Source organism: Chaetodon auriga, chromosome 6 (assembly GCF_051107435.1).
Source record: "Chaetodon auriga isolate fChaAug3 chromosome 6, fChaAug3.hap1, whole genome shotgun sequence".
NCBI classification, from domain to species: Eukaryota; Metazoa; Chordata; class Actinopteri; order Chaetodontiformes; family Chaetodontidae; genus Chaetodon; species Chaetodon auriga.
The window spans coordinates 19,827,501-19,853,641 of NC_135079.1; the positions used below are offsets into that span (position 1 = coordinate 19,827,501).

The window sequence follows — 26,141 nt, forward strand, 5'->3', positions numbered from 1 at the left end:
GCAATTCATTTCACATTTTCTCTCACATTTCTTTGCAACTCTCAGCTCCTCAGGCCAACGCCTCCTCTCTTCCAAAGTGCTTTCTTCTTTTGTTCTTCCGTTTTGTTCTTTTTCAGGCTGTTCATTTCCACTTGCAGATTTGACAGTGTTTAAGTTTAACTGCCAGCTTTTCCAGCGATGCATTTCAACTCTTAGCTTCTTTAATCAATGCCGTCCAGCTTCCAGGTCTCTCAGCAGTGCAGTGCAATGCTTTTTAGCTTTAAGAGTTTTCAGCCAGTTCAAGGCTTTGAAACTTATTTCAGCTGTCAGCATTCACACTTCATTTTCTGCAGGAAATGCATTTTCTAGTTTTTATTTCATTTTCTTGCGTGCATTTTGCTACTCCACCTACATGCTTGCAGCTAGAAACATGGTTCCAAAGCTAAAATGTTACGTATGTTGAGGAGATGTGTGCTGTTATTTTTTGCTCTGGATGACGTGATGGTTGGTCTTATTAATATATTTTCCTTTATTTCAAAATTGATGGGATCCTATGGGAGTACAGACTCAACTTTCTTCAAACCTTCTCAACTTTGAAAGCTTTCTGATGTGACATATGTGCAGCCACAGACTTGCTGACAAGCTGTGAAGTACTCAACGTGAAGACGTTGATCTTTTTTCTTTTTTAGAGATTTCATCCGTGTGGTGCAGTGATTTTGGAGACCAGAAAAAAATTCCTATACTGCTTTCAGTCGTGCAGATTCATCTCCATAAGCACATAATAGGCATAAAAATGTCACCACAAGCCTTTTCTCTCTTACAACGGCAACATCTAATTCAACTGAGGTTTCATATTTGTGATTTAAACCTTTATTCATAGGGAACACACTGCCAAGCTCTCATTCGCTGCAATAGAAACAGACTGACTTTCTCCACAGCTTCCCAATTCTTACATTTGCAGTATTTTCCCTCATGTTTGGAGTGAAATATGCTGCATATTCTCATGTTCAGGGACTAAGTCAAAATACCAAAATCACAGCTAAGAGGGAGCTGGTTAGTGGTTTGTGTCTACAGCTCAGTGAGTCGCACATCTGCCATTGAGGATCCATTTTAGGGTGCAAGAAGAGCTCGAATTCAACCCCCGGCTTGAGTAAGAGTTTTGTTTAGACACAATTCCAGACTTTCATACTGTGGCTCACACGGGTGTGCGGTGTGTAGTTTGTACTTGCTGCCACTGTCAGTGTTAAACCTGTAGTAAATGGATGTTTTCTAAATGCCTTTCTAAATTCAAAGACTGTATTAAGATGCACAAAATAGTCATGTTTTTGCCCTTATTCCAGAAAAGACAATATTTCTACTAAGCTGCTTACATGGCTAATGAAAATGAAAATTCCACTCAGCAAAAATCAACTTTGACTGACTACGCTGGCAAAACTTTATCAGCACAGAAACTTTGACAAGTGTACCATTTACTGCATTTGGATCACCAGAAGCAACATTCAGATAATGTTTCTACCACTTCTACTTCTACTACACTTAATAAAACTACATCTACATACAGATTTCTAGACCTCCAGCTCAACAAAGTAATCTTACTTGCATGTGAGTTGACATATAGATTTTAACAGATGCATGCACCAACAATCCACAGCACACTCTTCATCACACTGATTAGTACAACCAAATCTGATCACCAGTTGGGTTGGATTGCTTAATTATAATGAATGTTTGAGAGTCTACTGTTTACTATGCAGATAGGACATGATTTGTAGTTTCTGAGCGTATTTTTGATGAGCAGGTTGTTCTTTGTTTTGTAGTACAAAAGAAAAGTAAAATCATAACAAATCTAGCAGATGAATGAGCATCATCAACATCAGAAAAATCACACTCGATGCAGCTTCACACATGCAGGACAGAGACAGAGGAAACGGACCGCTGTCATCTGTCTCTGGTTAAAAGAGCAACGGGGCACTTTTGAAAATGCTGCACGGGTCCTTTAATGTCATCTTGTGACTAAAACAACAGAAAGTTCAGTGTCATACAGCAGATCAAGACCACGTGATACTGATAGCAATCAAGGCTTGAAAGGAGTTCAAAGCTGTGTGAAATAGTGGTGACTAAGCGGCTGCTCCAGTTTTAATTTCCTTGCAATATGAATATAGACCTTATTTCTTAAGGTAAAATCTTTACAGATATTCTAATGAATATTAAGTTACTCTGGATTCAGATGTGGTGCACTACACCTCACTCTGTGTCAGACTTTGCTTCCTCTCCACGCATCAAATGACTTATTAGAGCAGAGGTTTGATCCACTCCATGCTGGAAGACCTACCTCTACCTGTGGCGCCCCCTGCAGGCAGTCAAACATTCTACACAACACCTGGAGGACAGGAGGGGACAACAGAATACACAGCACAACCGTGAGTATTGAAAACATCCAAGCAAAAGTGTGTGCGGCAAAGAGTGTTTTCTGAAAAGATGAACGCTTATTATGATCTGAAAGCTGTTCTTTCATGGTGACTGTCCATCAGACAGAGGTGCATTTGACCGGGACAGCGTTTGGCAGACGCAGTTAAGTGAGCCTTACCGTCAGATCATATATCATTTGAAATCTGGCCCTGCCTCCCCAACACACATGCACACGAAGGGAGGTTGCTATGGCAACAGAGCCTGAAGGGCCAGTGAATCAGTCTGGACTGATCTAGATTTGCTGATAACACATATACAGGACCCAAACACACACAGATGGTACAGTACAGTGTACGCAACCAGAGAGGATCTGACCCAGCGCGCGCGCACACACACACACACACACATACACACACACACACACACACACACACACACACACACACACACACACACACACACACACACACACACGCCACATTTAGAACATACTGAAACGCTGCTTCAGCTGAAATTTGCTCATCTGATGTGACGGGGAAGATGCACTTTGGTAACAGATTTATTACAGCATATTCACTGCATTTATTAACAACACACTGGCTGTCTGCAGCTCGACCGTGACCCATATTAGAATTAATTAGATTTAACACAAGACTGCATAATAAGGTTTTATAGCAGCAATAAATACTCTGAGCAACCCTCCATCCTGACACGAGCGCAGCCTCGGGAGAAACGATGAATACTGCGAGTCGACCATTCAGTGATAAGTCTCTGTTACGTTAATGTTTTGTCGTGGCTTTATGCAAACATGACGGGACCGTTACAAAAAGAGCTGCTGCTCAGGCAATATTTGGTACCTGGCGTGCAAAAAGGAGCCCCCGCTCCTCCTCACCATGGCAGAGCTGGACTCCACGGTCAGCCTGCTGTGGAATTTGTTGTGGATATTTCTGTTCCCATGCAGCTAACAGCACTGACTGCACTGAGCTTTCCTGACCCTTCCTCTGTCGCCACTGTCTAGTGAAAAATTCCAAGCAATGTTGCACACTCCCATAAAATTTGCTATGCAGTTTTTTTTCCGTTTCCGTTTTATATTTTCCAGGGAAAATCGCTAATGAATTTGATGGTTCTGTAGCGCCATGGGACACATGTAGTCCCATTACTTGTGAGGCTCTAAGAATAGCAAAAGTATGTTGGTCATTACGTCACTTTGATATCCTCCTGGGCTGGAATGACTAGTGCAGACTCTCGGGATCACTAGTGGGGGGGGGGTGAAGACTTTCACATCATTTTATTCATCAGTAAGTGACTCAGGCGTAGTTCCAACAGATATGCAGGAAGCCTATTATTGCCAGCAGTAGCTAATGGCTACTGTCAGAGTCAGTTAGGACCGGAGAGTATTACACGCATGTAGATTCTGAGAGGCCCATGATGACATTTTTGCAGTGACAGCCAATATCATGTGGATGTTCAATACCTACATATGTAATTTAAAAGAACTCTACAAAATTATGTTGTTTTTTTGTTCACCCATGCATCAACTATACATATTTTGGGATTTTTCCATCTCTAACTTGTTCATACATCGAGACAAACTGGCTGCTCATCCCATTTTCTGGAACATAACGCTAACATCAGGCCTATATGCTGCACTGGAAGTCAAAATCTAGTAAATACACAGATCCATTTACATCATCAGATTGAGAGAGAGGAAAAGCAGAAGGACAGAGTCCCTCAAAGTTCTCCAGAGGCTGTGCTGTCTTTTTATAGGCCATCAGAAGTAGAGTAGGCTAATTAGCATTCAGCCTTAATATAGAGCAGCCGAACAGCCAGCCTAGGTCTGCACCGTCTGCCGCATGCTGCTGAAATACGATAAATCTTTCAGACAACAGAGCAGACAACACAACAACAAAGAGCATCTCAGCCTCAATCCAGGGTCTTCAGAGTGGTTTCCTGTTCGCTTTAGAGCTGATATCAAGCTTTGACCGAGGAGTTTCAAAGCAACAAGCTGCATCAGTGACCTTTTGCCCCCACAGGAGCCTGATCAGCAGCTCCTACCGCCTGCTCTTTAATCCACATAATACGTATATTAGAAGAGATTTACATGGATTACAGATGGATTTTCACCATCAGGGCTTCTACACAATCTGCTTGAGGTGTTGAGGTTGTTACATGCTACAACCAGCGTTCAAGTTCACACTTTATAAGAGCCAGCTCAAAGTTCAGTTCACACAGATTAAAATGAACTAGTCCCCATTCATAGTTCACAGTTTTGAATTTTGAAGTACGGCTGCAATCCCAAAAATGAACTAGTTCATGTTCATTTCTTACCTTTGTTTGTTTTTTAATGAGCCCCAAAGCCTGCAGGTCTCCTACAATGTAGTCGAGTTCAAGTCTGTCCACTTGCTGTTAGGACACAAAGGGGTGGAGGAACTTCGCTGTCGACTTGTGGTCTGTCTTTTAATGATTTCTTGTGATCATCACGGACATTTCCCAAGACTGGTCAGATGCTTAAATTTAATGTGTCATTCTAAATTTGATCCCGTGGGCACAATTAGCATAAAACTGCGAGATTTCTTCAGCTGGAATCTGTACTGGTTTGTTTATAAAGCTCCTTCGAATATTCATAGCTGTGTCTGAATTGCCAGTTGCATCAGAAAAATTTGATTAATGCATCTTTCAAGTAAATTTTAAGAGGATCCTACATGACAAACAACTGTTTGCAGTCCAGCGAGCACTTTATATTGTTAAGAACATTTCTGACCATCACGCTGATCGTCTGAAATAAGTAACAAAAATTTAGAGGTGAATCAAAGGGCCGAAGGGAGAAGTAAACTACATGTCAGTTTGGATGAGGCGCACAGTAGCATGACTGACCTACATTCTTCTAATAGATGGACCAGAGGCAGAGACGAGTGAATGAAGCATTGTCATGTCTTTTTTATCTATGCAGTTACTGCTGGCGACATTTCACACATGCTTGTTTCTTTTCTTCATTTGTCCAAAACTAGTCATCTCTTAGTGCCTCTAATATCACCTCATGTGACACAAGAAGGCTTTGGCAGGTTTCTGGCCTCTCGTGTCAGTTCAGTAAACCAGAAGTGAACTAAACTAACATTTAGGGCTAAAGAGCCAGAGCTAAAAGACATCAGGAGGACACAAGCATGAGTCTGTGTTTCTAGGCCACAACATGTTCACTACAACGACTCTGTATCATGACATGGCAGTGTTGGGTTTCCAGGTTTTTCCATTGCCCCCCAAAACTCAGCTAATGCAGCTTTACTGCAGCCATTCCAACTGTGGCCATGAATGAGATCAGCAGAATTCATGCCAAACTGTCTGATTGATTAAAAAATATTTTGCATCCAAGGCTGCATGATCATCAAAATCAATAGCCCTCACTCTCTGGGGACCACGAACATCCGCTGCAATCCAGCCAGTGTGCAAAGTTGACATTTTGACCTGAGTGGGGCCAGATGAAAGGTCAGAGTCGTGAAAATCATTAGGATTCATCCTCTGGGGAACATGAATATCCTGACTAAATGTCATGACATCTGGCCAGTGGTTGATGAGATACAGACCGGTCACCACACCTCTGATGCCAGGAGTTTAACCCCCCATCTTCACGCTTCCTGCTGCAGCCCTCGACCGCTGTCTGCGGAGCAAGGCAGCGAGGACATACAGTACAGTAAGCCCACGCTGAAACCACTGTACAAATGGGGGCAAAGGACCTATTTTGAAGTTACAACAATTTGAGGAAGTCAGCTTCTTCTTACATAAGGCCTGGTGGGAGACTACTGTAATGTGAGCTGGAATAATCCTGACCTAATTTCACTGCTACACTCCTCCAGTGAGGTCACAAATGTGTGTGAGACATGTACAAATACACAGAACTAAACACACTGGGCTGTCTTACTCGTTGTCTTCATTCTCTCTCTCTCTGCATACACACACACAGACACACACACACACACACACGGTGCAGTCTGGCTTATGTCCCACTTCTCCCTCTGTCTGGCCAAAGGAATGGTCCGTTTCCTGTGTGTTGGGATCAGTGCACACTGACTGCTTCCCAGTGGGCCTCCTAACAGATCCCAGCAGCTTGATAAGGAAACAGCCTTCTCTGGGAGTAGATACAACAGCTACTGAAACCACCACACTGCTTCCTATTCAAATCTACTATCCAATTTTAAGTTATTTGCACACAAGACTGCTTTGCTGTTAACATTTTCAGGTGAAGGCTACTTTTCCCAGAACTCCGATAAATGAGAGCTTCGGTGACATATGAGTGCAGGTTGTGAGTGAAGCAATAAAAATCCTACACACCCACACCCATGAGATCTACCTCAAAATAATTTGCTCTATCATCTGATGTGAAGCCAGCTGAAGTGCATTTGGGAGGTATCTGAGGCTGGCTCATGTTTAGAGATTGACTCATTTCATGATGTGAGGAAGCCAATCGGACCGTTATTTCCTCACAGTTAGACAGATTTTTATTCCAGCACCAGTCAAAGGCTCGTTCACATCTCCAGCAGCTAAAATATGTCTCATGGGAGCCGCATTAGTTAAAAATAGAGCAGTTGTTTTATCTCTGCAAAAATAGCAAGGGGTCAGATTCTATTAGCGAGTAGCAAGTATGGTTGATGAACAAAGGCAGAAATACACTGCAAAGGTAGCCAAGACGTGGTGCTCTGTTAGCAACGCTGGCTAAGACAGAAGAAGCTGACTCCGTGATTGACTGGTGAAACACTTCTGTCTGTGCAGGCTACAGAAAATCAAGACAGGACGCTGCGATTAGTAAGCCAGGAGCATCCCCTGCAGACATGTTTTAAGATGTATGTAAAAACACTGTACTCCTTCTGCCTCATTAAATAACCCAGAATTGATGAATATGTAAATATACACTACAGACGTTTAACTGTTCGACACAAGATGTCTCCTGCTTCAATGCAGAGTCTATTCTCAGCGTTTGTGCACTGCGGGCATCAAGTTTCCACATCACTTTTTGTGTACGTTGAATACTGGACCAGGATTGGCTTCCAACTTATTTATGATGTCACTAATCATGCTCGTAGACCCATCCATTAAAATTGGATTTTCAATTAGTGCAGAGAAACTTTCCACTGTCTGTAGATGAATGTGAAAACAGGCCTCTACTGTCAAACTCTGCACACGGATCATTCTGCACAGTGAGGCTCAAACATTCAGCTGGAGGAACAAACAGACAAACATAATTTTGAGAGGAGTTGGAGCTGAAGGAGCGACTTAACACCATCTTTAAGTTTGACAACTCCATCATCAAATATTCCTAAAATGTATTCAACAATAAATGTATGTCTGGATAACTGCCAGAAGGAGGAATAAACCGAATTCTCCAGTCTGCAAAGAGTTGATTCCCAACACGAGAGTGAACGTGACATTGCCTTGTACTCTGCAGGCGTGAAGTAAACGGCTGGATATGATACAAAAATGAGTGCACGCTGTTCTATTTATACTATATTGGGTGTGCGTACATACAGATGTACAGTCTTTGCAGTCATAAATTCTGGCCTCCACACTGACTCTCACAAAAAAAATGATGAAATGCAGGTTATGAAGAAAGAAAGTATAAAGTGGGCTTTGAACACACTCGCAGCCAGCATCCACTGAAAGGACAACGTGGGGCAGGTACTTCCATGACAACAATGTCGAGGCCTAATTCAAATGTGCCGTCAAAGGCTGTTTCACCATGACAATACACTGCTCTACTATACAGTTCTGTGGGTTTTTTTTCTTGTTTTACAACATGAGCTTGTAAAATGTGGCCTAAAAATGCTGCAAAAACATGTGTAGCTGTTAATCCAAAATACTAAAACCCATAAAGTAAAGACTATATAATCAATACCAACTGAAACACAGTATAAAGTCCCTTAACAATCTAGTTCAGTCTCGCTATATATAACACTATGTAGATCCATAACACACATGATTTATTTGGTCTAAAAACATTGCTTAAAGCATCATGTAATTACACAAGACATGATAAATATAAACACTGACTGAGCTTGATTCTGACTATGTGTGTGTGTGTGTGTAAAATAATATTAAAAAAATGTTTGCCAGCATGCTGACTCAGTGTATTTTCTCTAAGTCATCATTCTATCAGTACAGACACGCCCTGTTTTTATGTCTTTTTCATGCCGTCCTCTCTCTCACTGTCCATTGTCCACACACACACACACACACACACACACACACGCACACACACGTCCTGGTGAATGTAACATCTGAAGCTGATGTGCAGTGCTATTACTGGAGCAGTCAGCAGAAAACCTGCGTTAAAAGCTTCACTCAGCACAAACGACTGATGTTGTCTCCACGTCTCTCCTGCTCTTTAAACCACAGAGGCTCAAAGAGAAGCTGTGGCCACGCTGGTGTCCTCTAAGCAGAGTTTACACAGACACAAAATCATCAGATTGTGTTAATTTTATCTCACAATATGGATCTAAATTATGATATAGTACATTTTATATAAAAATCAATTGTTTACAGATAAAATAACCAAACATGAATGCCGCGTTTGGCTAATCCAGCAATTAAATATGTCATGAAACCACGTCATTGATTTTAACACTGAGCACAATGACCTCACAGAACCACAGGTATTAAAGGAAGAATTAGCTTGACACAAAAGGATCATTTCACAGTACGTATATTCCTATCTCACACCATAATGTCAGATATTTTAAAGATGTAAGACGAAGACGTAAAGCTTTGAAAACACAGAACAAATAGATTGTTTCACTTGTAAAAAAGGCTCAGTAATTTCTTAAAACAGCTGGTTAGTGTATTTTTATATCAAATGTTACTCATACAGGAGCACATTTGGTGTTCTCCTTAGTGTCTGCGCAGCAGGACGGTGTATGTGGGATTGAGTCAAAATAAACTAGACTGTGTGTGTTCATGATAATGAAGGAGCATGACACCCAGTGCAACAGTGTGACTCACCGAGGGGTTATTTACAGATCTTGGACAACAACAGGGCCCTGGTCTGACACTGAATATGGGATTTGTTGACGGGAAGAAAAATATAGAATAAACCACCAGCTTTTTGTGAGTATGAGTGATGACAGAAATGAAGGACAGAACTACAAAAATAAAAGTCTTTCTGAAGTCAACAAGAATTATCAGAATTATATTGACAGTGAAAATTGGAAAGAAAAATGCAACGCTGACAGTTTATGCAGTGCAGGCAGTGCTCACAAATTAGTGTTTTTTTTTACTCACTATTTATCAAAGGAAGTGTATTCTGAACTGAAACAACTGTGCATACGCAGACAGACAGGCACAGACATTAAGGTGAACGCAGCTTGGGTGGTCAGCTGTGCGCACACACACACACACACACACACACACACACACACACACACACACACACACACACACACACACGGAGCTGTGGGTTTAATCTGCCCAGCTGCCATCCTGTGAATTGGTTGTGAACCAAGAGGCCAAGCAATTTACTCCTCACAAATGCCATTCCACACCACTGAGCAGTGTGTGCGTGCGTGTGTGTGTGTGTGTGTGTGTGTGTGTGTGTCTGTGTGTGTGTGTGTGTGTGTGTTTAAGTATGATGGCACTGAGACCAGGTAGGAGGGGAGGCATAGACAGAATACGTGTGGGATAAAGAGTGCTGTAGTGGAAAGATGTGGAGGACTGGATAGATGATGGGGACATGGAGGGAGACTGGACTGGAGGGATAAGACCAAATGAGAGGGGGATGTCAGGAATTGAGGGAGGGGAAATGAGAAGAAGGAAGTGAAGACACTGTTTACAGGGAGGTGAAGAGAGATGGATAGATTGTTTTTGACAGAGCGATAAAGGTGGAGGGGATGGAGGTGTTTAGCTCTGATGTCTGATGTTACACTTGCCTCTGAGGAGACGACACTGTTAGATAAATACACTCCGTGACTGACTCCCTGTGAAGACATGAAGAGATCATCATTGGTTCTACCTCCAGTTATTACATGCTTTACACTCCATGTAAAAAGGACATGCACACCGCTTAAAAAACTGTGATAATCCATTTTTGACCATGAACCTGTCATTAAATGAGTATGTGCTTCAAGAATCTAATGTCACAAACAATAATACCAAACGACATTTATACGCTCAGGCCAGGTATTTTGCAGTTTGTAACTCATCAGTACATTTACTCAGTCTCTGTACCTAAGTACAATTTTGACATACTTGCACTATGAATATTTCCATTTTGTGCTGCTTTATACTTCTATCACATTGCACAGGGAAAAATTGTACTTTTCACTTCACTGCATTTATTTGACAGTTACTAGTTACTTTTATGTAAAAACAAAACAAAACAAAAAAAACAAACATGATGTGCTTATATGATATGATGCAAATCTACCATACAATACACAAAGTATCTGAAATTGGTTCCACACTGATAAACTACAACAGCAGACCTTTAGAGAAACTGCTGCAAATATAGAAAACACAAGCAAATACAGTCCCTCCTAATCATTACTAATTCCTGCAAGTCCTCTTCTGTGACGTGGCAGTGTGCTGATATGTGTCCTGCAGACACAGACAGTACTAGGGTAGGTGGCTGCCTGCCAGTGTGCATGCAGTAAAACTCCAAGACATCCTCAGTGATCTGTTCCTGTGTCTGTGCAGTCCAGACAGCAGCGCTCAGGAGTTGACTCTGCCTCTCTAACACACTCCCAGATATCTGGGAGCTCAGAGCTATGGAGCACAGGTCACAGCCGTATGTCCCATAGGAGCAGCTTCTGTTTGCCAGCTGCCTCTCTGACTGTAGCACAGAGCTGACTGGGGCTTTCAGCAGTGAGATACAGGAGCTGTTTTCATTTGAGGCTTAGTGCAGTATAGATATTACTCAATGTCGTGGAAACTTCGGATTAGACAGGAATTAGATGTGACTCAAAGTCTGCATAGCTGTTGTAGCCACTAAAGAAATAAACGTTCTGTGAGTGACCTACTGCTTAGCAATGCACTGATACCTGTATCAGGTATTGGTCCAATACTGTGCTCAAAGCAGCTTTTTGTGAGTAGTGATTGACAGATGTCAGACACTCCCTCAGACGCTCCTCTGGCTCTGATTGGTTGTTTTGTGTCGGGCGCGGTGGATTCTTGCAAATCGCAATGGAGCCGGGTTTTTTTTCACAGATTACATGTTTCATGTACTGCTGTCTGGGCATAGGGACAGTTTTAGCAAATATGACAAAACATTACTTTTATACAAGTTACCTACTGCAGCTTTAAAGATGGTGGATGGGTTTGTGTTTTCTCCATGGCATACTGAGGAAGACGAAGGTGGACAACAATGGAGTTCTATCACTTTCACAAACTACAGAAAATTCCGACATCTGGCAGAGCTCACCAGGACTTCCAAATCCATTTGAAATGTGATGCAATTGCTGTGTGTGAGATATGAGGAAGGAGGAAGAGTGAGGACATAAAGTGAGAGATGGTTGAAAAGAAAGATTGGAATGCATAACGAGGGAGTGAGGTGAGGTGACTGAAAAAGTATCTGCAGGGGAAATTGCATCAAGGCCTCCATCCCTCAGTCTGGGCTGAGTGATATCTATCTCTTCACATCATTAATCTCTCTCCATCTTTCCCTTTCTCCTCCATCCATTTACCATTTCATTATCCCCCTCTCATTCCCTCCTTCCATTTATTTCGCCTGCCCCTCCCCTCTCTCCTTCCTCCTCTGCTGGCTCTCCACAGTGTACAAATCATCCAATCAGGCCTGATGTAGATCCCATCATGACGGAGGCCAGAGGTCAAGCACAGACAAACTGGGATGAGGCGTGTCCTACTGGGAGGATGGATGGAATGAAAATGGTTGGATAAATGGAGGTATTCAGTGATTCAAGGAGAAAATGAGGCAGGGCGGGTAGAGGCAGGGTCTGCAGTTTCAAGGTGAGATGAACGAAAATAACAATTATTGATTTAGTCTGTTGATTACTTTCGTGTTTACGTTAATAACTGCTCAGTCTATCAAACTGTCAGAAAATAATCCAAAATAGACATCAGCAGTTCTCCGAACCCACACTGACCACTGTCCAAAATCCAGATTACAGAAATATGAAGCTGAAAATGAATCACAGTTGAAAAGGTGGAACCAGAGAATGTTGAAATGTTTGACAAAATATGTGTAGTAATTCAGCACAGGAAGTTTTCTGGGCTTTGATTCCGGAGACCAGGTTCACATCCTGATTTCTGTCTGTGGTTAGATTTGAACAACAAATTCACTTTGATAAAGGTGAGGGAAAGACAGCAGTCTTATTCTGCATAGACTTCACACTGTCATATTATCACTAGTGGGTTCATCCCTGCTTCTGCTCAAGCAGCACTGAATACTCTCAGGACTCATACTACTTGGGCACCACCTCGGTCTCAGCCTGTGTGTAAATTGAGGTGAGGCCGAATGATAGGCACCAATTCTTCTGCAGCTCACTTCAACTTTGGAACTGTTTGACAGATGTCCTCCATCAGTGGTCTCCACATGTGTCTGGTTTATATCATGCATTGTGATCTGCATGTCAACTGTGAGTCATGCCTTGGACTGCAGCACAATGACTTGGCCCTCACTCCTCCAGCCTCTTGTGCTTACCCTCCTCAGCCTGAGAAGAACCAGCAGACAGTGGACGCTTTTGCTGCTGCAGTGGAGAAGTACCAATGCAGGAGTCTAAGTCAGCGGGTGAGGCTCAGCACATTTTGCTCCCTGTTTCTTCCGCTGTGGGGCAGGAATTGAACGATTCCAACCCTTCTGTCCATTGCAAGAGCTTGATAGTAACCCACTGGGTGTGTGCCCAGGGAATCTGGGGCTCCTCCTCCTCTTCACAGCTCCGCTGCTGGTGGTGGGTGCCGCTGTCCATGAGCTCCTAGAGATCATCAAGACAACTCTCTGACTGCAAAACCTGCATGAAACCGGTGAAGATCGCCACACCCTGAGACAACGTGCCAGAGATATTCTTGGAGCCAGCAACTCCTGAGGCCCTGTGTGGCTTCGCCTACCAGCCACTCACAACCTATGAGTCGGGGATGGTGGCAAGGCCTGGGACACTGAAGGCATCTGTTTCTACCTACACTCCTCTCATGAGTGTGGAGTGATACATAGAACAGACAGGGCTAATCTGCTAGCAGGAGAGTGCCTTCCAGGTTTCAGTGGCAGCCAACAATATTGCCCTGCTGGTACGTAACCTTTCAGTTATCAGGCAGTATGGACTCATTCCACCAAAGCAGCAAGTTCACTCTTACGCACAATCAGAGGCTTCCTCCACATGTTTTCGCTTCTTCAAGGAGCCTATATCTCTGCTATGTTGTGTCCTAACCCAGCCTACACACCTCAGAGCATCGACAGCTCATTTAGGTATCGTTCACATGGTGTTTTTTTTATGTCCTTCCTCCTCATTTCCTCTGCCTTGTGCATGCACTATCTTGTCATGTAGCACACAAAGCAGACCAGCACCTATGTCTGCAATACAGAGCAAAATTAAAAATAGAGGCTTCCCTTGTCTGCACAGCACCTGCCACACTGGCTTTATGAGTCTGTTTCTTAGCCTATCTCTAGGATGGATCCCCTGGAGAGCATCCAAGCACATTCCACCAGAGGAATTTCACCCTCTCCAGCTTTGCACAAAGCAGTGACACTGGAAGACATTTGCACTGCAGCTTCTTGGTCTTCCAAGGTCCTCTTGGTTTTGAATATTTTATCAGAGTAACTGTTAATTTTGAGGAGCTTTAAATATAAACTCTTCCTCAGGCCTCTCGGCACACGAAGAGCTGTTTTTCTTTTTCTACTCTCCTGATGGTTACAGTGCAAAACTATTGTCTCTGCTTCTCACGACAGTAGGTTTTCAGCGTTGTTCCAGTGCCATCCTATCAGGGTGAATACCAGATATCACAGTGCACTTGATGAACCATTGTGCTGTGACACATTGGAAAAGCATGGACTTATCATTGTTTCTGATGAAGTGGGTGTGTGTTGGTGCTTGTGGGTACTGAACTGACTCATTTGGGCATGGATTGTATCACCCTTATCCCACTTGCAATAGAAGATGAAGCCTATGAGAAAGAGAATGTTGGTTATGTACCATAACCATAGATTCTATGAGTATAGGCTCTAGTTGCTCCTGTACAAACTTTAAATGTGTTGCTGCATCAATTCAGAATAAGTTTTTATTTACAAAAATCAATAGAGTTGATGAGGTAAAACATTAAATGTATTGTCTTTGTAGTGTTTTCAATTGAGTATATGTCAAAAAGGATTAACAACTTCCAACTTTTTTGGAATCAGGGCTGCAGTAAAGATTTGTTGTCGATTTAGCTCACAGACTTGCAGTCAAGGACAGCAGGGAAATGATGTATACTGTAGTATATCACAGACAATCAGCCTGGTGGGATGATCCGGAGGCGGTAACGGGCCCAGACAGGCCAGGCTGCGGTGATACAGCTATTGAGAAGGCACAGATAAATGGTTTCATTCAGTGTTCTCTCCAGTCAGCTTCTTCCAGTTAAAATCAGGATTCATTCAATGTTCACCCTTCAAGAGGTTTATACCAGGAGCCGAAATGTCAGGGGATGTTTCGTTCACTCAAAGATGAACCAATCCAGTCATTCAAACTGGTAAAAGCACTGAATAAAAGAGTTCCTCATTAAAAAAAATCAGTGTTTCACTAACTGGTTGGGAGAGGGCTGTCTCAAACATTTACTCAGCCAATATCTTCTAAAAACTCCATCCAGACATCAGATGACTAAAATGCGTCATCCAGTTAAAAGATACAGTTAAAAACAACCAAGATCTAAAAGGTGTATCATAAAAATGTGGCTTAAAGCTTAAAGGATAAAAAGTCCATTTATGACAGCTGACGCATGCATACTTCTCTGTCTCTATCTGTATCTAAGTAGTAGGTTGTGTTCTCAGTGTTATCTCGGTCACAATCAAAAAAAAAATGAATAAAATAAGAGATTATGAAGAAAATTACTATCAGCTGATACGCCATTATCAGATTTTCGAGTCAAAATATAAAAACCTTCCTTTCCACAAGCCATTCACATTTCTGTGTATGAGTGAAAACTGAAGAGGAGGAGTCAGGAAAGATGGCGGATGAAGGAGGGTTACGTCATTCCAAAGTCTAATTAAGTGGAGTCAGAGAACGAGGGATGTACTGCTGATGGACAATCAGACAGATAGACAGAATGTAAGAGAAGGGTGACTAAGAGGTGAAGGGAAGACAGAAGGTCAATTAGAGGGATGAGCAGAGACATGAACAGAGATCCCCATGTTGGCCCATATATACTGTATATATCTGAGCAGGTTTCAGGTGATACAGAAAATACCGGAATAAAATACCAAGTACGAAATATTCTATTTGTTTTATTTGCCTTATTTCAACAAGATGAATTCACAATCTTCTATTAATTACACTGAGCATTATGAAGAAGTCTTTCATGTTGAAGAATGCAGATGTGCCTTCAGAAAGAATTAAACTGTAAAAAACAAGATTCAATAAGCTTTTCAATTTACATAAAAACACTACAGATTCCCTTAAACAATCAGAGATGCTATCAAAAATGTTAATCCACGAGAAAATCCTTGAAATGAATGTCAGCAAGGCCGTGAGCACACTCACAAACGCGCACACGCGTTCACGCACACACACGCACACACACTAAAAGCTGCATTTAATGGAACACTCAATATTATAAACTGCCTCATTGCACAAAACGACTGTTATTTGCCAACAGGGTTTTGCAAGTGTTGTTGATCAATGCCAGTTCACTATGACTGAGCCAGGCGAGCAGTTTCCCCCTGCGTCCAATCTCTGCACGAAGCTTGGCTGAAGGCATCGCAGTGGTGAACACACAGAGATGAAGCTGATATCAGCCGTCTCATCTGACCACAACACGCTGTGTTGGACTACTCCTTCAACAAAAACCAGCTCCATATTTACTAGAATACAGCAGTGTCACATGACTGATGCCAACATTTAGACAGATCCTTTATATGACAAACTGCAATGGTACCACAGTATAGCAATGAGAAGGATATTTAGATGGATAGCTGTACAGCTACAGGGTAAAATGATCCATATTGTGGATAATGTTGCGCACGCACACACGTGCAGTGAAAGAGACTGACAGAGGACAGTGTCTCCTGGAGATTTCAGAGAATACAGTCTGCTGTTTGGTTCAGTGCATTTGATCCCTGGTCTGTATATATAGCCTACGTGTCTATCAATCGATAAAGCTCTGTACCAGCATACTGGCTAATCAATACAAAACCATTTATGGCTGATGGAAGCGAGGATAAGGATACAACATCACAGCGGCCCTCGCATCCACAAGCTAAGTTCGTTAAAATAATTTCCGTCATGGTTTTTGTCAGTGACATTTTTCACTGCAGAAAACGGGACGATAACTACCTAAAAACTAATTTATAACGACAAGAACTGCGATGAAATCTAATGATACGTTACAGTACAAATAAAGCTCGTGGATCCCAGCAGAAAGTGAGTCCAAAGCAGATGACTGGAAAACTGATTTTACGATACATAAACACGCTTTACACCACAGCGGTTAAACATGTGTCTGTATTGCATGTTCAAAGCACAATTCCATTCATCATAACAGGTTGTGGCATTACACTTTAACTCCGCCCAGATTTTACTCAACTAAATCTACTGTAAGTTCAGTCAACTAAAATCTTATAATATCAGAGCTGGACTGAACAATTGCAATTTAGATGTCTAAAATATGACTAAAGCTAAATCAGAATTTGCTGTAAAAATGACTTTTAAGGCTAAGACTGATACTGACATTTGAGATTAAGAAAAAAAAAAACATCAGTTGTTCTTTTTTTTACATTTCCACATTAAAAAAACACTTTGATAAAGATCACTTGAGATTGTTCTTTAAAGAACTGAGAGGAAGATGTGATTTTTTTAGTGCAAAAATAACCTTGTCAGTAATCTTTGGTCAACAAACCACATCAGTTGCGTTGTCGTTGATACAGCGTAAATATGCTGATACTGAATATACGGCCCCATGGAAATTCAGCATAACGACTTATTGTCTTTTCATAAACTCATAATGTGACTAAATGGACGCGGTGGCTGATGACAGGCCAGTTCCCTTTGACACCAGAACAGCAGCATTCTGGACTAGCTGCAGAAGCGGTGGCTGCCTCCGTCATGAGGGTGGGGCGAATCCTGCTGATGTGGTACAGGAGCAATCTACAGGAGCTACCACGGGCATGTTTGCATGTTTGCTGTCCAGAGTCACACACTGCAACGCCAGACACGCATGCAACAATGTGTGAGCGTGTGCTGTTGCTCTGCATATATTCCACGGCGTCTGTTTAACAGAGCAGCCACTTTGTTGGTTAATTCTGTTCTCGTCCCTTTGTTTTTTGTGATTAGTCTGAATTTGAGTTTTATGTTTTATTCATAAAACATAAAAGTGCCACACGTTTCCAGACCGGCGCTCACAATTAAGCGGTGTTCTTTGGAGGCAGGTCACATTCAAGACGACTTAAAGAACAAACAATGACAAATCCAAAGTATTTCAGATATATATAAAATTATTTTCAATAATAGAGTCTTTGTCGGAGTGTAAATGTAACACACACACACACACACACACACACACACACACACACACACACACCAGTACTAGACAAAAGGATTACATTTTGTACTCTGAATTTATGCTAATTAGCTCCAGCTAATGAAATGTGCAGGTGACAGCTGTCATTTCAGTCACTGAAATTGATTGTCATAAAAAAAAAAAGGCTTTCATAATGTCAACCAATGACATGCTGCTGACAGCCATCGCTGTCTTTGCCATGAAATCAGCGCTTCACTCAGGGATCATGTTGAAAAGGAGAGCCGAGAGCTTGAACACAATGCTATGAATATGTCCTGTGTGTGGATGCTGTCGTGCTCTCGTAACAACACACACATCCTTTTTTATCAAAGGCATGAGCTGAAGTTGGTCTCCAGAGAGTCAGCAATCCACAGCTCTGACATGTCCACCATCATCGGATTATGAATTTGGTTGAATAAATAGCTCCATTTTGTGCTTCACATTTTGCTGTTTCCTCACTGCGAGCAGTTTTTTTCTCTGTCTAAATCTACATCAAACACAACCGAGCAAAAGCAACGTGAGGACAATATGCTGCTGAAGAAGCAGTCAGAATGGATTTTGTGATGATCACACAAACTCAGCAAGTTCTGGAGTCGGTAAAAAGGGCTGCTGTAGCCTCAGACAGTCTGCTTTATGACAACTTTTCTTAGTTTTGGCCATCATTTCTATCTGTCATAATAACACTGCTGGGGCACAGCAACACCACACAGGTTGTAAACAAGACGACAATTAATCCAGATGATATAAACCACTTTATTTGGAGGTTAAACTGAAATTAGACACAGCTGAAATGTCACTAATAATCCCAAACCTTTTTGCAGAGGAAGACTGTGAGAGCACAGCTCCAGTCATTACAGTGCGTCAAAGTTGAACCAGGACGTGCGATGGATGTTCAAAACTGGTAGGAGCGTCACAATTCTCCAAATCCAAGAATCCTTTTGATCTTCAATGTAGAGGTCATGATTTGATTGGTTTAGAACATTTAAATGATTTACTTAGAATGTATTAACAGTAACTTACTCCAAAAAGAAGAGTCACTCGATGGCAGAAGGCCATTTTACAACAACAGCTGGAGTTTCCTCACAGTGTGGGTGTGTAGCAGCACACACACATACACACAGCAGCATGTGTGTATTTGTTTAAGTGCATGTGCAGCATAGCCTACAAACTGCATTTTGCTGTTTGCATATAATTTACAGGGAAAGCAAAATGCTGCCACAGCGGTGACTTCAGGGAAGGATTCCCATTTTGTCTCCCCGTCATCTCTGACTCCAGCCGTCGGCTCAGTCTGATCGGTTTTCGGTTAAGAACTGAAATGGTGACACCCCTATTAATTGGAGATTTTCTATTATTCCTGATGGGGGTGATGGGAAAACCTCTGAAAATGAAACCTGAACGATCCTCACAGCAATAAGTGTGATGCGAAAACTCAAACTGTTTATTTTTCTACTGTCGTCTCTGCTGTTTCTCCTGAGCCATGATAGGCTGGATACGAGCCAATAGCCTGGACAGAGGAAACACATAACGACCAGCGGAGCCGCTCTGACCTCAGCGCATTTGCATGTGCAGTGAAAGCATGCAGGATGATGGAATCTTAATGACAGCATGTCACTGCAGCCTCCACTAGCTCTCATGCTAGCTTAATCATTTTAGTGACTCATGTCTACCTGACCTTATATCACAACACACACACACACATGCAAAAACACACGCTCACTATATGTGACTGACACACTGAGCAGACCCTCTTGTTGCCCCTAGCAACTCCCTGCCGAGAACAGGGAGAGCTGGGGGAAATTGAGATTCGAGGTGTGTGTGTGTGTGTGTGTGTGCGTGTGTTGAGATGGGAGGAGGGTCTTCTTTCTCTAAGTAGCTATGATTAATATGAAAATGGAAAGCTTTACTATCACGGACGCACATACACACAATCATGCCATTACTGCACAGGCCCAGCAATCCCTGTGCGTAGCCTGAGGAAACCCCACCAATCATACTACACACACACACACACACACACACACACACACACACCACACACACACAAATACATACAGACATTATACATATACACAGACACACGCACATATGTTATATACATACACATATGTCCTGAATGTAAGACTGAATGAATGACTGTACCCAGCCACAGCACACACACACACACACACACACACACACACACTCACACACTCACACACACACACACACACCTGTATCATGCATGCATTCATGAATGTATAAACACTTTTGCCTTCACTCAATTTAAAAGCCGAATTTATGTGTTCATGTAGAGATCACACACACACACACACACACACACACACACACACACACACACACACACGGAGGAGGCAAATAGGAGAAAACACGCTCAGCATGACAAACACTTAACTCCAGCCTCCTCTCCTCTCTGTCATCCAACACGCTCTACAGTGGACGCGTTGCTCGCCATTATCAGCACACCATTCTGTGTGTTAGCTCAGCTGAAACAGCATCAGTGCAATGCTAATTTCTTTTTAATGCAGCAAATGAACATTGTAGAAGTGATTTTATTTATTTATTTATGATTATATTCACAACATTAATTGTGTACACTGACATACCGGTGATAACCAGACACTTAACCAGCAGCCCACCATTCACTCCCAGTGATGGACCAGGACTGGAATATCTGGAATAATACACGTATTGGTTTAGCTGTTTCGAGATGAAATGACTATTGTGCCGCATTCTGTTTCGCAGTGATGCTCTTGTTTTGTCTTGTCTTATTAACACAACACACCTCTCTCACCCCCCCCCACCCCCCTCCCAAAAGCCCAAACTCACTCTCAGCCATGCTGTGGCATGTTAGTTCAGCTCGAGCCAAGACGACAGAAACAGAGCCTTTGGTCAACAAGAAAGGTAAAACCAATTAAGCTGTTTGATGGGAAGAAGACAGGTGTGCACAGTGAGTGCACACACACACACACACACACACACACACACACACACACACACACACATACACAGTGAAGGTATGTTTGGAGAGCAAGCAGAACAAGGACGATCATGCGACACTATGGCAGGCCCAAACCATCATCACAGTGTGCTGCTGGCTGTCAAGCACGTTCAATACTGAATGAGTTGGACAAATTCGGATGTATAACAGCACATAGTGAAGACTGATGCCGCTGTACATGTTCCATTTAGTTTTTTTTTTGTTTGTTTTTCAGTCGAATTATAAAACCTTGATTCCAAAAAAAGTTGTCTCAAATTCAAACACATCCTGTTTTTTATTTTTCAGTGTGACCAGCATATCAAGCCAAGCTCAGCTTAACATGCTTCAGCCACTCAAACACTCAAACACACAGACACACAGACACACGCTCTGCTTGCAGGAACAAACCTGCCATGCTGACGTACGTCATGGAAAGCATGGCAGAGTGAGAGAGAGTGAGAGAGAGTGAGTGTGTTAGTGTGTGTGTGTGTGTGTGTGTGTGTGTGTGTGTGTGAGGGGAGGGACGGCACAGATAAATGTGACATTGACCAGGTGAGAGGGATCATGGCAACGGTTGCTGTGGAAACGAGTAGGTCACTGGCTGATACTCAGGGTGTGGTGATGTCACTAATGATGTCACTGACGGCGGCAGAATGAGTTGACAGAATAACTGAGCAGACACACACCTCACACTGCCGTTCTCCAGTGAGCAAATACACAGCGTACATGTGTAAGCCGACTATCACTGAAGGTAAATGTTGGATCATATCTCCAAAACATGGCAGCCTGCTACTGAACCAGCACTGTGAATCTTTCATAGCAAAAATGCACTCATACAATCACTACTTTCAACAAATAAATCATCTGAACCCCATAAAATAAAACAAAAATAGCAAACCACCAATGGCATTTCACTGGACTTTCAACGAACCAATCAGCTGACAGTCCAATCCAGGTGCAGCTTCTTTGACTGGTCAGACTGCAAAGCAAACACACAGCCAGCGCAAAAAAGGAAACATCCTGCATCAAGTACTGATGCATTAAAACCATGAAGTTCATCATCAGAGAAAAGCTGAAACGCAAAAGACATGCTGGGGGTCTTCGTCAAAACCAGAGTCCACAGTCATGATGGTGGCTCTGCGAGGCTGGACTCAGGCACAGAGGTGCTTGGAGCTAAATGCTAACATCTGCATGCTAACATGCAAATAGTAGTGTAATGTTTACCATGTTCACCAGGTTAGCTGAGTGTGTTAGCAACACAAAGTAAAGCTGATGGTAATGTCGTTAGTTGCAGGTGTTTGGTCAGAAACCTACATACTGGACACACTAAAAAAGTGACCTGAAAGAAGGAGCTAGATGAAATATTAAGGGATGACAAAAGTTATTACAATTCATCCTGTGGAGACCATGAAGTTGTCTAGCAACATTTCATGGATCAGATGATCACCGAAGCCCGTAGGATTCATCTTCTGGAGACCATGAATCACATCTGTTGCCATACAACTAATGGTGGAGTGAGTTTACAAGTCAAGCTTCATTGACCTCAGTGGATAATCTGAGCAGCCTCACTTCACTTTTGGATTTTTGCATCAGTTTTACATTATGGCAATGGGGTGAAAGTGTGCAGCCATTTCTCAGAAACTACATGGAACATTTGGTACCATGTGTACTTTCACACTGCTGTGAGCTGACAAACTTCGGAGGATGCCGACCTACTTGTGTCCTCCCTGCTGAGGAGATGGTACGACCCTCTGCCTGTCTGTCTCACTCTGCTGTCAGAGAGGATGGGAGCTGACTTCACAAGCTGGTTTAAGAGGAATCATCCACACACACACACACACACACACACACACACACACACACTCGATGCATGCAATGCACTTTGAGCGCATCACTTTCGACATCACAGCTTCTACCATTCAGCTTCACCATCCACATATTGACAGCATATTCCAAGAAAGCTGTAAATGCCTGTGGCACAAAAGATGCAAGAACAAACATGTGCAGACACTGGTGAGTTGTGAAAATCCCAATGGAAAAAACTGAAGCATTAGCAATAAATCAAGACATAACAAAGCATTGTTTTAGAGTGCACATCTGCTTGTGCATACAGCATGACAGCTACAGGGTAACAGGTAAACTCTGACGCTAGACATGTGGTGCTCTGTCAATTACATGAATTACATTATAATATTATTATCACCCAAAAGGACAGTGAGAATCATCAGTTACCAGATGATGATAATGTCACTTTTGTGCATTACTAATAACGGAAACAACACAATAAATGTAAGGTCTTTTACATTTTTTGTGTAGCTGAGTACAGACTGGCAGGACACACACACACACACACACACACACACACACACACACACAAACACGCACGCACGCACGCACAGCTCTCCATTAGACCCTCCAGGCAGAGATTGTGAAACAGATCCTTAGGAATGTGATAAAGAACAACACAACAAGCTCCATCAAGACCGTTTCCAGCATCAGCAGGCTGCACTAAACCATCTGTGACTGTGTCTAAAAGCTACATAGATAGAAATTCCTCCCTACAACACAGTCGGGCAGTAACACTGCATGTCTAATGTGTGGACAGGCCAGGCCGGCCAAGAAAAGCGATGTCACTGTGGAGCCAGTGTGTGGCCTTAAACCAAAGAGCACTCACAAAACTGGCAGATTAACGCTCCTTTACTACAGAGCAGATCTGTACAGCAGCTAGCTGATTTTACATCAGTCGACTTAGTTATGGCAAAGCTACAGTCGCACTTTATTCCAATATACTGCACATTTGCAGAATCGGTTCACGCCACTCATTGCAGTGTGTGTCCATTCTCATGACAAACAGGCTGATAGCAGCTGTAAAAGTTGACATTTTACTGAACGCAGTTTGGTGTGTCGCTGGGTGTGTGCTGGGCTGAAGCGGAGCTGCACATCTATACGGCTTCTCTGAAACACTGCAGGCCAGAAAAGTGTTTCCTGTGCCTCATGGCTCTCATACTTACAGGGACAGACATGTTTGCTTGGTGCTGTCACTCTCCTCAGCTCCTGGCTTTTAAAACGCACGGTGGTCTCTCTCTCTTTTTTCCCCCCACACGCTACTTTTCCAAAAGAACGAGGTTTTCTTCACGGCTCCCCCAGTGTCAGTCCTCCTTGGTCCACTCCATGGTGAAGTGTGTAAGGCAGGCAAACATCCAGCTGGATGAAGTGGTTGAGTTTGGAGTGTTTCAGTGTGAATGCGTCTGCAGCAGAAGCAGTTTTTTGCGGCAGCGGCAGTGCGACCGCCCGAGCGTCCAGCAGACCCAGCTGTCTGTCTCCGTCCCGCCTCTTCTCTCGCGGATTTCTTCGCGGACTGCTTCAGAAATGCTTCGATAAAAGCTAATAAACGAGGCGCAGATGATTGGGGAGGTCAGGCCACTTCCAGCGTGTGTTGACAGGTCTGTAACGTTGCCGTGAGTGAAGCGGATGGGAGCGCCGCCTCTGCCGCTGCCTGCCGCCCGCTGCCGTCCCTCCACAGGCATGAACCAGTCCAGCCTTAAAGAGACCGTCTCACTACAAACGCTTGTAATTTCTACAATTTACCGAAAATCCACAGCATGGTACCCCCTGGGGCAGCCTTTGGAAGGAGCCTTTAAAGGACCATGCCAGTGGTTTTGCATTATCTACCTCATTTACTACAAATCGTTTTGCAGGCCTTCTTAACGCTGTCCCACAAACAACAGATTGGCAAATCATGCTGCTGTATTTTATAGATTTGCATCTTTTACAAATGAATACACTGTACATTACACCATGCACTTTACAAGCTGAGATATACTTCACTATGCAACTGCAATACTACCCTAAAGATGATACGGTTTACCATAAAATACACACATATAGACTAATAAAAAGAGATGAGATTTCAAAGTGCAATGAGAGTAGAGCAGCCTTTTTTCCTTACAATGTGAAAATCTGTTAGCAAACTCTGGAGGCTTGAAATTTTTATTCCATTGCCATGAATATGAAGTCTGCATTCATTGCTGGGCAACCTCTGTTTTCTCAGCATCCCTCCTCTGACCTGCAGTCACCATCACAAGGTGTTCGGCTGCTCACTGGCCCAGATTTGATCATTTTAATGCTGTGACACTGACAGCAATCAACGTTTTGTTATTCGTGAACACACCTCTGGTAACGGTAAGTTGGTTAAGCTCAGTAAGTCATTATGATGAGTGGAATAGATGGATTGTGAGGATGATGTGCGGATAAATAGTCGGGCCCTGGCCGCCCTGCTGAGCTTTGTCTTTCTGACTCTTCTTTGACTGTGTGTGTGTGTGTTTCTGCAGAAACACAATTGGGCTCGCCGTTGTGGTTGAAATAACAGCAGCTATTTCAGCCCACACGCCTCAAACACTTCTGTGTCACTCATGCATGCACCTCCATCAGTTGCACAGTATTGTACACTTGAGTTCCAACTGAAATGTGTGTTTGCTTCCTCTTAGCGTAGGTTAGGGAGGTGAGAAAGGTGAGGATTGTCACTGTCTGAAAAAAAAAAAAAAAAAGATGCTTGGCATACATACCACAAACATCACCTGATGACATCGTAAAACATAAATGGGGGAAGTCAGAAACAGTTCATTTGCAGAATTGCAGAATATTTCACACTAATGTTTTTGGAATCAAGGTTGTATGATTATTAGTATGCCTGGGGACATGTTTGCCTGATTAACAGGTGTCACACTGACAGCTGAGGTAGTTCTTTGTTCTGACCCCCCCCCCCCCAGCTCTGCCCAGGCTTCACATTTTTGGCTCCAGCAACAGATATAGATGGTGGTGCCTAAATCCCGGCTGCAGTGTGGGTGATGTCATAGATAATGAGACACATTTCGTTATTTGATGCATGTCTTTTCCATTATCAACACATAGAATTCTCAAACGACACAGAGTAAAAACAATCCTTCATGACTTAAGGTCTAAATGAGACTCGCTGCACTGCTTCAGGGTGCCCGTATGAGCGATGTAGTGATGGTTGAGATATCACATAAATAATTACAGTAGCAGCTTCATGTTCAAATGATCGGCCCTCTGGCTATCATGTAAATAAAACAAAACATGAAAG

The 26,141-nt window shown here is 42.8% G+C and overlaps 1 protein-coding gene across 1 annotated transcript in view; it reads right to left on the reverse strand.

The window, feature by feature from the left end:
• Positions 1-24,573, reverse strand: part of bcar1 (BCAR1 scaffold protein, Cas family member) — a 78,965-nt gene extending 54,392 nt beyond the window's left edge. Inside the window, exon 1 of the mRNA XM_076732861.1 lies at positions 24,049-24,573. Coding sequence (XP_076588976.1) covers positions 24,049-24,060 — 12 coding nt within the window. The 5' untranslated portion in view covers positions 24,061-24,573. The remainder of the gene's footprint in view (positions 1-24,048) is intronic.
• Positions 24,574-26,141: the final 1,568 nt, after the last annotated feature.